This window comes from Aspergillus undulatus (assembly GCF_047715775.1).
Source record: "Aspergillus undulatus strain CBS 261.88 unplaced genomic scaffold BDV17scaffold_6, whole genome shotgun sequence".
Taxonomy (NCBI): domain Eukaryota; kingdom Fungi; phylum Ascomycota; class Eurotiomycetes; order Eurotiales; family Aspergillaceae; genus Aspergillus; species Aspergillus undulatus.
The window spans coordinates 47,487-59,830 of record NW_027396610.1 but is presented as its reverse complement, the minus strand read 5'-3'; the positions used below and the strand labels follow the sequence as shown (position 1 = coordinate 59,830).

The following is a 12,344-nucleotide window of genomic DNA, read 5'->3' as shown; positions in this document are numbered from 1 at the left end:
CGACTATAGTCTCTAGATCCTCCAGGACCCGTCCTGTTCCTGAATCATCAAACAAATCAGAAACAAATACGCGGATGGCAAGAGGAGTCAGACTCATGATCTTCGCCAACTCTGCTGCCACTACTGCCAGCCCCTCGTTCTTCCGGGATGGATCACGCATTTCCGCGTGGGAGGAGACAACAAGGTTCCACTGCTTCCTCGTGTCGTCCACCTTCACGTCACCTCGGGACGGCGTGTCTTGGCTGGCTGATTGCGGGCAGGGCGGCGCGCTAGCAGGGCTTCGACGTTAGGGCCTCTTGTTTCGATCCAGGCGCTGTGTTTGGTGGATTCCAGACCAAAGCACCACCCCTAGTCTACTGGCCTTGCACCTCCCGGAACGTCTTCCACATGGCCTGCGGCGTGCCTGCCATCCATCACCTTCGTCGGAAGGACAAACAACAGTCTGACAGTCTGACCGACTAATCACCGTCATGCTGCCTGAGTCGGGCCCGGCTCCGACAGACCAGGCATCAAGAGTAAGGGTCCGTTTTTTACCCCTCTGGCAACGGGTAATTGGCGTACAAACCGGTCAGTGGGGTTGAGTCTAAGACTGTCCCGGACTCCCCAGTGACCCGCCACTATGAAATGGATGGTGGATGCACTGTGAATCAGGAATCATCCCGGTTTGGCGTCCTCGTTCCACGCCCTCAGGCTGCCAAACAGCTTTGGTCTCTCGACGGGCTGTCCCTATCGATAAACTATCGCAAACGGCGGCTCATTGCGGCCAGTGTCTATACTGTGTGATGGTGTGGAAATTGAATCAGCATGGGTAGTTTCGTTCTTCTCATTGCTCGGTCCATACCAACCATACCTCGGTGCACCATCGCTGTCTCAAATCGACAACGATAGCAATAGCCCATTCGTGAAAGTCAATCTTCGATCGCCTAGATACCACGCACCCTCTCTCCGTCTTTTTCCACAGGGCTAGGTACCGCTCCCCAAGTCTAGAGCTGGCCGAGTTTGTCTGCTTGCCACTCTTGCTTTTGTCAAGACTCTTGCGCATGGTCGTCCTCGCCATCACCTTATTGCATTCGACTTTTATTTTGACTTTGCTCAACATCCCACTACTCCCGTACAATCTTTCCCTATTTTCTGAGGCTGTCTTCTTTAATTGGCCATTGGTACGACGTTGCCTCGAACTGAGTCGAACCCCAGATAGCGCCAACGTCTTTTCAATCCAAAACATCTTGCAACGAACCTTTATATCACCATCATTATTGTCAGATTCTACTCTGAGTAGTAGCTCCGCTGAATAGACTATCGCCGCATCCCTCTCCTACAACTGAAATTTTGTTCAAAATCCCCAGCCAACGTCTCCAAATACCCACCTTTCTGTGACCCTTTGTCCCGATTAGCCCTGTAAGTCCCGCAGACACATTCTGATACCTCTAGGAGCATGGCTCATACCTGTAGCTTGGCGTGCGATATCTGTCTCCGAACGTTTTCCTCGAGGTGCCGGTTTCCCTTGAGCTGCCTCCTGCATTAGGCTCTGCTTGTCATTCGTCTTTAGGCGTGTCAGCCTGTCATCAGCCGAAGGAAACCCTCCTTGACCAGTTGCCACCCCTCACTCCTGGAATTCCCCTCTCCATCAGTGGCACAAGTGACAGATCCTGTGGATCATTACTCTCGGACTTCGACCACAGTCCTGGACCTAAGCGCCGGTCTTCCTGGCCTTGTTTCTGAAATTTCAGTAATACCTTGATCTCTTTGTCCTGACCCGCTTGGCTAAGCACTGTTTAATCTCTGCTCCTCCCATCTCCCACCCCAGGCGCCGGGAGGCTGGAGTGCTGTGGCCACATTCAGGACCCAACTGTGGAATCAACGTTTATTGCTTGCCGCTGCCTTGTGGTGATCTAAGTTGCGACTAAGATTACCCTTTCATATTTTTATAGGAAACGACCAGGCAGTTAGACCATTTTCCATTTGTTAGTTGCGAATCCCGATGACAGTCTGAAGTCTTTCTAAGAACGACAGGCGACGAACTTGTTGTTTACTTTACTTCTTATCACCACCCCTGTTGCAATTTTGGGACATCCGACCCTTGCTTAAGGGTTGTGACAAATCTGTCCAGTTCATCATTTGTTCAGTGACGCATCACCAGTACCTGTGATACCTTGTGGACTGCGTCTCAACCGACCCCCTACGTCTACGTCGAATTCGTTCCTGCCAAAACTACATGGAATAGGCAGGGAAAGGAACTACGACCATGTCAGTCAGTGGCCCCTGTGCCTGGGTTCCAACGGTGCCGTCACCAGCTACTGTTCATTCGCCTGCAATCACGAACTCCTGGGCTTCAGTCTCCTGGAACAGCGAGCAAGCCTCATCAAAGTCGAGAGTGAACTTATCGACTCTATCCGCAGTCGGAGGGACAGTAGGTGGATCGAATAGAGCCTCCCCCGTGGAAATGCAACCTGCTGCCGTCAAGGCTGAGAATGCCTTGCACACCCAGCCTTCTGGACGGTCTTCCAACACAATACAGTACTCAGGGAAGGAGGCGACGTTGGACGCGGTGGAAGGTCAGGAACCCAATGCACATGGCAATGCATTGGGGAGGTCTGAGGTCGACAGCGTCAACGCCGATATTCCAGGAACGGAAGATCATCAAACGACTAGCGAACTCCTATACAACGTCAAGCCTGAAGTTCCCGACGAGATGCAAGAGGATGATAAGGATCACAGCGAAATCAATGGAGGCTCGTCCGACGACGATGCGGCGGGATCATCAGTCGCCGACGAGAAGAAGTCATCGCTTGACGCTAAAATTGACAAGAAGAAAATGAAGCGGTTCCGGTAAGAGATTTCGAGTCATTGCTCGAGCCATTGCTGACCGTTCGAAGCCTTACCCATAACCAAACACGCTTTTTGATGAGCGAGTTTACTCGACAGGCACACCCTGATGCCGCACACCGAGAGCGATTATCAAGGGAGATCCCTGGACTCACACCACGTCAGGTCCAGGTCTGGTTTCAGAACAGGTATTTGGATTTTAGGATGGGGATGGATGATGTGTTTCTAACACCCTATCAGACGCGCAAAGCTCAAGCGACTTACGAGCAACGACCGGGAGCGTATGTTGAAGTCTCGAGCGCTTCCCGATGACTTTGACACTACTCAGGTCTTACGGACCCCATTCGGAAGTAGGGGTCCTTCTGAGTCGGTAAGCTATGCATTTCTTGTTCTCTGTCCTACTGGGCTAACAGTTGAATGTATAGGGACTCCTTACCGAAGGGTTACCTCGCTTGAATGACGACGAATACGGTATATCTCCGTTGAGCTCCGCCTCGACCAACGGCCCTGGCTACCCTACCAACTCGTCAGATAGAGGCTTCGAGAGTTATCAGAACCGCGGCGCAGCAGCAACGGTTCCAGATTTGAGGAGCAACCGTGCCTTCCCTTTTCCACGATCGAGCAGCTTTTCCGAATCTTCCTTCAACACGGGCCTTCAGTTCCCTAGTCGATTCACGAGACCGGGCGACGCCATGGGTCACGCCGGGATGCAATATCGCCGACCAATGGACTATGTCATGAACCGTCCTGGGAACGGTATGATGGCTGGTTATGATCAACATCGCCCACTTGAGGGTTCTGTCTCACCAAATGGTCAGCCAGAATCGCAGATGCCATACGGAATGGACAATGCCAGTAAGTCTGCAGCGGATGTTTCAATTTTTGGCGACGCTGACCCATTGACTTCATCATAGGTCCGCAAATCCACAATTATCAGTCCACCCTCTCGATGCCTGCTCCGAAAGCCTACAGCGGAATGGAGATGAGCTCGCACATGCAGCCTAGCCGAACAATGCCCACCCTACACCACCTCCCCGTCTCAGAGGCGTCCGAATACCGCCCTTATTCCTACGAACATCACCCATACAGTATGAGCCCTGGGATCCCCTTCACCCAGGCCAACGCTTCGAGCTTGAGTCTACCAGCCACCTTTCCCTCCGAGACCGGACACGTTGCTGTTAGCAGTTCTCCCGACGAAAGGATGAACAACTCCCCGCATGTCATGGCGAAGTACAGCCAGGGCTACGAATATGCGAACTACCTATAATCTCGACCCTCACATTCGTTCTCAACAACTCGACCGTCCTGCAATACTTCGACAGCGATTGCAGATAATCGTAATGCGGACAAGACAACGTCCGACCAGTCTAATCTTCGAAAGAACTTCGAACCTCTCACCAGTACATACGTTGCTGATTGGATATAGCTGATATTTTTCTTCTCGCTTGTTTTATTGGATACTTTTGCTTGCTTGTAAGGCGGAAAATCATTGGAGTTTGGATCCAGCGTGATTTGCTTGATTTATTTGTTTGTGTTTCTATATCGCACTGGCTTTGTGTTAAGAAGATCTATCCACTTCGACTTGAATAATGTTAAATGTTATCTGCAGCAGAATTTCCCTCGAACAGTTGGACCATGCCACGACACGGCCCATGAAACTTGAAACCATCTTGCCACCAAGCATTTCACACTCTGCAGACTAGCCGATCAATCAGCTGTCAGAAAAAGCAAATACTCAAAAGCGAAGACCAACCTGTCCAATGCACGAACAGGAATTACTCATATTAGTCAGGAATCCATTTCCACGCTGCAAAGAAGTATATCTCCCCGTCCAATCAGGCTTGATCGAAATCTTTCCGGGCCCTGGACGCTGTCGACTCTCAACCAATCAGCGCCGCCGGGTTTCTCAGCATGGCAACCACCTGACGAGGCAGATGAAGTCCTGCCTTTCTATAAAGTCGAGATATCGCCCGGTCTTTGGTGCTTGCTTTTCATCAAGATCTACGAATTATTTCTCTTATATTCCATTGTTCTAAGAATCTCAACAGAACAACCACCATTTCTTGAAGTACCAAGTTCAGCTCGACCTTCTCGAAACAATCGAAACAAGTCACCTGACGTCATTCGTCTCTACTTATCTATACCACAACAACACTTCCATCCAAACCACTTAATCAAAATGGTCCACCCCCCCTCAACCTGCTGCAAGAGCAACCCCTCAGGCGGATGCATCTGCGCCGCACAAGCAAAGTGCTCCTGCGGGAAGGAGTCCGCCCTGCATTGCTCGTGCAACAAAGGCGCGACTGAGAACTCGACTGCCGGTGCTAGGTGTTCGTGCCGTACGTGAACTTATGATTGAGATTGGATTGGATGGGCTGTGCTGATGGTTTATGTATCTGCAGGTGCGCGTCCAGCTGGCGAGTGTACGTGTGAGCGGGCTGCGAGTGAGAATCAGCCTGTGAGTGGGAGTGCTTGTCCTTGTGGGAAGAGGGCTGAGGGTATGTCTTGTCTTGATCTTTCTCTTTGGTCTTTTTATTGTGGGTGCAGTTGCTGACTTGTTTTAGCTTCTTGTACATGCGAGAAGGCTGCTGCCGTTGAGTCTACTCTGGAGACGGATTTCACGAGTCGGGCTTAATTGCTAGGGTTATGGTCATGGAGCTGGGAGTGGTTTGTCTCTGGGATTTCATCTGTCATTGTATTATTTATTAGGGCTGGCGTTGCATGGAGTCTATGAGGCGGTATTATGACACAGCATGCACATGAGCATTCAGTATCAGCAATGAATCAGCATTTCAATAGCAGGTTTCACATCGAAAATGTTTTTTTTTTTTTTTTTTGAACTCGTCAATCCATCCACCGATCCCCAAACCGGCGACTGTATGCGTCCCGAAATCCTCGCAAGCTCGCACTAGCCTCCTCAGTCACGCAGAGGTTCTCCAGCACCATAAACGCCCGCTTTACGCGATACCCAGCGAGATCACCATCGTTCGAACCTTGGAACGGCCGCGAGTAGCTCGAGGGCATCTCGAATCCCGTCGCAATATCCGGCTCATTAAAGGAGTCCTCGTAGTGAAACGCATTCGTGAGTGTCATCAATCGACCAAGCCAATATCCCTGCGGCATGGCTGTTTCGATCTGTGACCGGAAAGCAAGATGCGGCGTTAGTACAGGTCTGCTTTTGCGGTTTGATACTCCCGACAAAACCTGGTCTGAGATGTGCACAGTGTGACAAGGGTTTTTTGGTGGGAGTGGTGTTGGTACCATCTTATCAACCTGAGACTTGCGCCGCGTTGTAGGGCTCGCACGGGGGAGTTTGGACCCCGGGCTATTTGCGCCTTTTGATGTGCTCGTGTCCATGCGCGAATAAGTTTGAGGGAATACGGTCGATTGAAGATATGGAGTGTCATTCTCTTTCGCATAGTCATGCGACGGCGTTTGCAGGTACACCTTGTGAGTCGTTGGTATCATTGGGCTAGGGCTCAAATTATGTTTGGGTATGGGCAGCTTCGTCCGTTGGGACTCTTGCGTTTTTAGGTCCTCAAAACCTCTGGTCAATCGGATGCGCCTAGGAGAAGCCATTGTGTTCCGCGCCGTCTCTGCGGATGCAGAAGGAAGAGAAGAGAGTCTGTTGAGGTTTTGATAAAAGCGAGCTGGCTGGAGCTGGCTTTTCTTGTTGCAGTTGTCAATACTACCAGATCGCTCTTTCCCAATGGGCGCCGGTGCCTTGATCTCCCTTGCAGCCGTGTCACTGCCACCAGTGCATTGTACTGAAGACCTCTTTATAACAACAATCGGGCGGTTTAAGTGCTGAGAAGTACCGGTATTTGCTTCTGCTGCTTGCGTTGCAGGTCTCCTGGTCTTGAATGCAGACATGTCCCAGTGACGTAGAGGCGACAGCACGCTCCTCCTTCCTTCTCTCTGATACATTGAGTGCGAGCACAGGTCATCCTTTGGCGGTTCTGTCGGGGTAGGGAGTCTGGAGGAGATGAATATGGATCTGCGATTGTGTCCTGTGGCGGTCTGGGTGCGCGGCAGAGGGTTGAGGCGAGAAGCCAAGCGTCGGATTCGGACGGTCTTCGTTACACGCGGCTCGGAGTTGCTGTCCTCGAAGTGCTTGTCCTCATACTCGTCATTATTGTCATGCTCGTACCCGTCCTGGCTATGGTCTGTGCTGAAGGGTGTGTGATTGTATAGAGAAAGACGCCGGGGAGCTGAAATGTTTCGGGTTGAAGGACGAGACGCGCTTTTGTAGCTGGACGATGCAGTGTCTTGCCTAATTGGCATTGAAGCTGACCTATTCTGCATGGTTGCGTCGGGTAAGGAGGTGGGGGAATTGCATTTAAGGCTGTGCGTGAAGTGTTGTAGCCGGATGAGGATGTGGTTGCGGTGTTGCTTCTCGGCCATGGTCACTCTCCCAAGGCGAAACCCGACAAATGCTCGAGAAATGGACGAGTCAAGACAATCAACAATGGCATTGGTATTGCTAAATAATACGAGAGCAGCATGGACAGTAAGCATATTGTGGACACCAAATGCAGCCTGAGTACATTCACTGCACCATTCACTATAACATTCACTCTATCAGTCCTGGGGAACAACAATGCTGCCCTCAGACACCTTAACAGCACTCCCACTCAGCGTAAGGCTCTCAATCCTCCCGGCCTCTCTAACAGTAACCTCAACCCCAATCTCACTCCTCCTCCCCATCTCAAGCCCCTGCACAACATCATACACAAACTCCCCAGCCCTCCCCTCCCTCAACGACAAAAAAGCCGCAAGCCCACTCGCCGCGCTCCCCGTCGCCGGGTCCTCAAGGGTCCCTATAATCGCCCGCGTCCGGATAACTCGCTTCCCCAGCTTTGCATCTGCCACATCCTTGACGTAGAAATACGTCGCGAACCCCCCGCCTCTCCACCCGGCGTCTAGAAACGAGGGATCGGCTCTCTTCCCGCCGCACGCGGTCGTTACGGCGCTTAGGGCTTCAAGAGAAGGTAATTCAACGAGGAGCTGGCTCATGCCGTTCACGACGGAGAAGAGGATCAGCGAGCACTGAGTTAGGTATGGTTCCAGAGAGGGATAGAGCCGCAGAGCTTCTGTGAGCGGGTACTGGTTGTCATGGATTCGCACGTTATGCGCGACTTGTGTGGAGACGAGACCCCTGGCGCCATTAATGGGGAAGGTCCCTGCTTTGAGGTCCAGACTTGTGACCGGGTTATCGCTGTCCGGGGCGTGGTGCAGGAACCATGAAGCTGCGCCGATGGTTGGGTGGCCTGCGAATGGGAGCTCGGCGGTTGTGGTGAAGATGTCGACCTTGCGGGAGTTGGGACTGGTGGAAATTCTGGGGTGGACGAAGATTGTCTCGGAGAAATTGAATTCGCGGGCAATGGTTTGTTTTTGGGTTTGGGAGAGTCGAGAGGATGGTGGTGTGAAGACTACAGCGAGGGGGTTGCCCGTATATGGTGTTGTAGTGAACACGTCCAGCGTGACGAAGTTGAGGTGGGTGGCCATGGTGATGGAAGAATGTGTTTGAGAAGACTTTCCCTCGACGAACTTGGAGAATGTCAGATTTTAAATACTACACGAAGAGCCAAGTTCCCCGCGTGGACTGAGTCATCAGTGCTGAAGGCTCAATTGAGTCATAAGAAAAGAAAATGGTGATATGCATGTCCTATACCTCCATATACCATATACGTTCAGCCCCGTCCAAAACTCCAAAATTCCTCGTGTCTAATCATCAATATTTCGTGCTTTATTCTGAGTCGCTCTCGACGACAAATCCAGCCCGCATGCGCCTACGATTCGGCGCAGTTACAGGCGCATCTTCTTCGTCTTCCTCGTTTGTGGCTCCGTTCTCTTTAGGGCTAGAGGCGCCATCACTCTCATCGTCGACATGTGGTTCCGTCTCTTGCTCATGGTTTCGTCTGAATGCTAGGTCATCGTCATAGTATTGCTTGTCTTCTGCGGCGGTCGAGTCTTTGTTCGCGCCATTGACTTCGTCCATATCCGACGAGGACTCAGAAGAAGCCCGCGATGGTATACCGGTGGCATTCATAAGAATATCATCGTCTTCCACCTCAGGACTGCGTCTCCGTCGCTTGCCGCTAGTTTCATCCTCGTCAACTGCATCGGATTCGTTCAAGCGTTTCCCGGGCTTCTTTTTGCTCTTCTTTGCTTCCTCGGTTCTCCCAAGAAGCAGGGCTTTCTTGATTCGCTCCGAGTGCAGCTTGCCTCTTTCTTCTTCGAGGCGGAAGAACTCCTGATCCGCATCTTCATCGCTCTCCTCATCACTGGCATGCACGTACAGGTCACTCTTGATCTTCGCTAGACGGGACCTGGTATTCTCTAGTCGGGCTTGGCGGCGTTCCTCCAATGTCTCCTCATCTATTGGTTCCTTGTCGCCTTTGTCTTTCCGCTTCTTCCTCTTCTTTTTCAGGTCATCGAGCGCGTTGGCTTTCGACCGGGGATTTGGCTGGAACAGTGGGCCATCTGGCACAACATCTTCGCCCTCAGAGTCTGATCCGAAGTTCACATCAAGGGTTGTTTGTTCAGCTCCTCCTCTTGGCTCATGGCCATACTTTTTGCGCAGCAGGTCGCGACAATCACGTCCGTCTGTTTCTCCAACAACCAGCGCTCTATCAACAACTGCCTTTGTTTCCCGCAATTGAGCTGCTTTGAATTCCGATGGCACAACCCAGGAGATACCTTCCACATTCTCCTGCCCCAGCCGTTCAAACTTCAGTAGCGTCATAAGCAGTCGGAGCTTGGCGTTCAGGAACATAGCTCGCTTGAAGGATTCATCCTTCGATTTGATGGCTAGAATGGGTCAGCATATGGATATTGGTGTTAGACCTAGGGCACATACCGATTATAGGACTCGGGGCACCATTACGGTCCGCAAGATCTTCGTTCTGTTTGTTTGCTTCCCACGCTTCTCTTTCGTCTGCAGCCGACTCTAAGACTTCGCTGATCCACTTGACCAGCGCACCTTGCTCATCCTTGACCAATGCAGCTACCACAATGCTGACCTTCTCTTCCCCGGTTGAACCTGCCTTGGGATCAACCTCAAGCTCAGCTGGAGCCCTTTTACTAGGAGCTATTGTCTGCTTCTCGTACCCGTATTCGAGATAGAATGCGGTAGAGTTGATTTTGCTGAACAGTAGCTCCGTAATTAAGGCAGGCCGTTGATCGAGTTTCTTTAGGCACCTGCGTACGATCTGCCGCACCAGCTCCTCCCATTCCCCAAATATTGGTTTGCTGGAATCCAAAGCACCGGGCCCCTTGATCATGCGGTAAAAGAGATTGAGGATGTCGACACGAAACAGTAGCACAGTCATCTCTTGCTTGAAAGCTACTCGGTAGAAGTAACGATGGGCACGCTTTAGCTGTTCTGTGTTCAACTCCTTGTAGAACTTGGTAAAGGCCACAAAGGTGTCGACACATTTCTGGTTGCAGAATTTCGCGGCGAGCCTTGTGAAGTCGAACTTGCGCTCCCTCGACATCTTTTCAGCCTCAACAAAGTCTTCATTTTCTGATCCCTGCTCCTCATCATCGGCCTCATTGCTTGGCTGTTCATCACGCTTCTTCTTCCTAGCTCGCCGTCGCGATCGGACTTGCATGTCCACATTTTCCTTGGAGTAGCGTTCCAACATCCGCAAAAACACATGAGACAATTCAGTACAAGCGTCCAAATAGCCGAATCCCTGGTTAGTGTAACCACGAATTATGGTAACTATACGATCATGGGTCGTCTCCTCATAGAAGATTCGGTTCTGGATGTTCTCAGCAATTTCCTGGTCATCTTCAAGCGGTGACTGGGCCATTTCCTGGATCGTCAGCAGGACCTGCGTGAAACACCGCATAGCAGCGTTGAGATCTTCCCACTCCTTATTGTCTAGACTGTTCTGCATAGACTTGTTCAAGAAGACGAAAGTTTCTTGGTTGAATACCCCAGCAACCAGACCGAAACTATCCGGTTCTAGTTCTTTTCCTGGCTTCTCTCTCATGGCATGCTTCTCACGTTGGCGCGCCCGGCGAGCACGTTCTGCAGCAAGGAACCAGGATACGGTGTAGAGAAAGTGGCGCTTATTGATATCAAGGACGCGAACTGACTCTCGTTCAATAGCCTTACGGACCAGCACGAAGAGAGGGTTGAAACCGGAATCCAAAAACTCTTCGACGAACATTCGCAGGTTGTTTGTCGCAGTCTGGCTTATATGGACTGGCGTGTTGAAGTCATTGTTCGCCGTCATGTCCTGAGCTTTCCGTTCTCGCCTAGGTCGGTTCCACTTTTTAGACTGGTCCATCTTGTATAGGGTCGTCTGTCCATCCTTAAGCACGTCCTGACCGGAGACCGTTGACACCTTTGCATCATCACGCTTGACCCAAATCATCGTCCCAAATCGGCCATGACGAGTGGGTGCATTCTTTGCATACTCCCTCCGTAAGGACGACTCTTGCTTCAGCAGGTTGTTCAGTTCATCGGTGCGCTTGGCGGTTCGCTGAACATCACTCATAAAAAGCTTCCCAACATCGATACCCTTAACAATACAGAACAACGTTTCCAGAAGGGGGATGTCCAGCATATTAAAGTCATCACTGACGTTCGAGCACATGGTGAGCAGGAGAGCAAAGACATCCTGATCATGGAACGCATTAATTGTCGCCGACCTAGAGGTTTCTTCCTCCTCGCCTTCCGCCGCAAGCCGAGCATTTGCGGAGATCATTGCAATATTTCGCAAAAAGTAGAGCATGATCTTGAGTATACCTTCGTCTCGAGTCGTCCGTTCTGATCGTGAAATCGCCATGCTGGGAAGGCCGATGCGAATGACTGTCCGTAGTAGGCCTAGGCCGCCAACACCACCGTTAAGGATACCGCGTTTATAAGACACCTGGGCTTGTTGAAGATAGGGTATATGGCGGTGATGATTGATTGTCATCTCCCCGTGGATCTCGAGCGGCCATGTCAAAGGTACTAGCAATTCCACTACAAACTGTCAGATAATCTTGATCTCGCCGGTAGACTATGTGCAACGCTTACCGATTGCCAGCGCAATACGTGACATGTATTTGCTTTGCTGTCCATTCATCCACCACAAAGATAGGATCTGAATAAGGTCGCCATTGACCAGGTTCGCTTCCCCCAGACATCGCGCGACGTCCATCCGGTTGAACTTCTCATCGTATAGTTTTAGCCATCGCTTTATGTCTCGTAGACAGGATAAGGCGTCGTCTCCGAGCACGTATCGATCCGTATCTTCGCCATTGAAACCTCCGAGCTATATTGACTGTCAGCTACTAGGTAAACAATTCTCGCGGCGAAATGGGTAAACTCACGGCAGTGACGAGACCATAGACGTGGGAGCGAACATCAGGGTCGATGACTTCAACGGCCTGATTGAGCGGCACTGCATCCTCCATCACGGCACGTTGTGCGTATCCCGTTATGATGGTTCACCGTTCATCGTCACCATCCGAACGCCGCGGAATTGATAAAGCCCGCGTCGAGAAGGAGCCAATCA

The 12,344-nt window shown here is 51.2% G+C and overlaps 5 protein-coding genes across 5 annotated transcripts; 2 read left to right on the top strand and 3 right to left on the bottom strand.

Moving 5' to 3' along the window:
• Nucleotides 1-2,245: 2,245 nt before the first annotated feature.
• Nucleotides 2,246-4,093, top strand: BDV17DRAFT_279557 (homeobox domain-containing protein; the record flags this gene model as incomplete). Its single annotated transcript, XM_073759737.1, has 5 exons — nucleotides 2,246-2,829; nucleotides 2,877-3,014; nucleotides 3,067-3,196; nucleotides 3,252-3,681; nucleotides 3,741-4,093. The coding sequence occupies 5 exons, from the start codon at nucleotides 2,246-2,248 to the stop codon at nucleotides 4,091-4,093; spliced, it is 1,635 nt and encodes a 544-aa protein (XP_073619125.1).
• Nucleotides 4,094-4,826: 733 nt separating this feature from the next.
• Nucleotides 4,827-5,566, top strand: BDV17DRAFT_192458 (putative copper resistance protein Crd2). Its single transcript, XM_073755135.1, has 3 exons — nucleotides 4,827-5,165; nucleotides 5,229-5,324; nucleotides 5,391-5,566. Exons 1-3 carry the CDS (start codon nucleotides 5,006-5,008, stop codon nucleotides 5,459-5,461), a joined length of 327 nt encoding a protein of 108 aa, XP_073619124.1. The 5' UTR covers nucleotides 4,827-5,005; the 3' UTR covers nucleotides 5,462-5,566.
• Nucleotides 5,567-5,645: 79 nt separating this feature from the next.
• BDV17DRAFT_254036 (uncharacterized protein) lies at nucleotides 5,646-6,790 on the bottom strand. The gene has a single exon (XM_073756725.1). The coding sequence runs from the start codon at nucleotides 6,751-6,753 to the stop codon at nucleotides 5,671-5,673; it is 1,083 nt and encodes a 360-aa protein (XP_073619123.1). The 5' UTR covers nucleotides 6,754-6,790; the 3' UTR covers nucleotides 5,646-5,670.
• Nucleotides 6,791-7,175: 385 nt separating this feature from the next.
• On the bottom strand, nucleotides 7,176-8,764 carry BDV17DRAFT_300557 (PhzF family phenazine biosynthesis protein). Its single transcript, XM_073764085.1, has one exon. The coding sequence runs from the start codon at nucleotides 8,332-8,334 to the stop codon at nucleotides 7,408-7,410; it is 927 nt and encodes a 308-aa protein (XP_073619122.1). The 5' UTR covers nucleotides 8,335-8,764; the 3' UTR covers nucleotides 7,176-7,407.
• tof1 (putative DNA repair protein (Tof1)) lies at nucleotides 8,455-12,265 on the bottom strand. The gene is made up of 4 exons (XM_073755133.1): nucleotides 12,160-12,265; nucleotides 11,864-12,101; nucleotides 9,689-11,809; nucleotides 8,455-9,639 (listed from the first exon to the last, which is right to left on the bottom strand). Exons 1-4 carry the CDS (start codon nucleotides 12,241-12,243, stop codon nucleotides 8,576-8,578), a joined length of 3,507 nt encoding a protein of 1,168 aa, XP_073619121.1. The 5' UTR covers nucleotides 12,244-12,265; the 3' UTR covers nucleotides 8,455-8,575.
• Nucleotides 12,266-12,344: the final 79 nt, after the last annotated feature.

Coding starts and splice junctions, on each gene's coding strand:
- BDV17DRAFT_192458 (XM_073755135.1), top strand. CDS start 5,006: ATGGTCCACCCCCCCTCAACCTGCTGCAAGAGCAACCCCTCAGGCGGA. Junction 5,166..5,228: donor CGGTGCTAGGTGTTCGTGCC/GTACGTGAACTT, acceptor ATGTATCTGCAG/GTGCGCGTCCAGCTGGCGAG. Junction 5,325..5,390: donor TTGTGGGAAGAGGGCTGAGG/GTATGTCTTGTC, acceptor GACTTGTTTTAG/CTTCTTGTACATGCGAGAAG.
- BDV17DRAFT_254036 (XM_073756725.1), bottom strand. CDS start 6,753: ATGTATCAGAGAGAAGGAAGGAGGAGCGTGCTGTCGCCTCTACGTCAC.
- BDV17DRAFT_300557 (XM_073764085.1), bottom strand. CDS start 8,334: ATGGCCACCCACCTCAACTTCGTCACGCTGGACGTGTTCACTACAACA.
- tof1 (XM_073755133.1), bottom strand. CDS start 12,243: ATGGAGGATGCAGTGCCGCTCAATCAGGCCGTTGAAGTCATCGACCCT. Junction 12,102..12,159: donor TCTATGGTCTCGTCACTGCC/GTGAGTTTACCC, acceptor CAGTCAATATAG/CTCGGAGGTTTCAATGGCGA. Junction 9,640..9,688: donor TGCCCCGAGTCCTATAATCG/GTATGTGCCCTA, acceptor GACCCATTCTAG/CCATCAAATCGAAGGATGAA.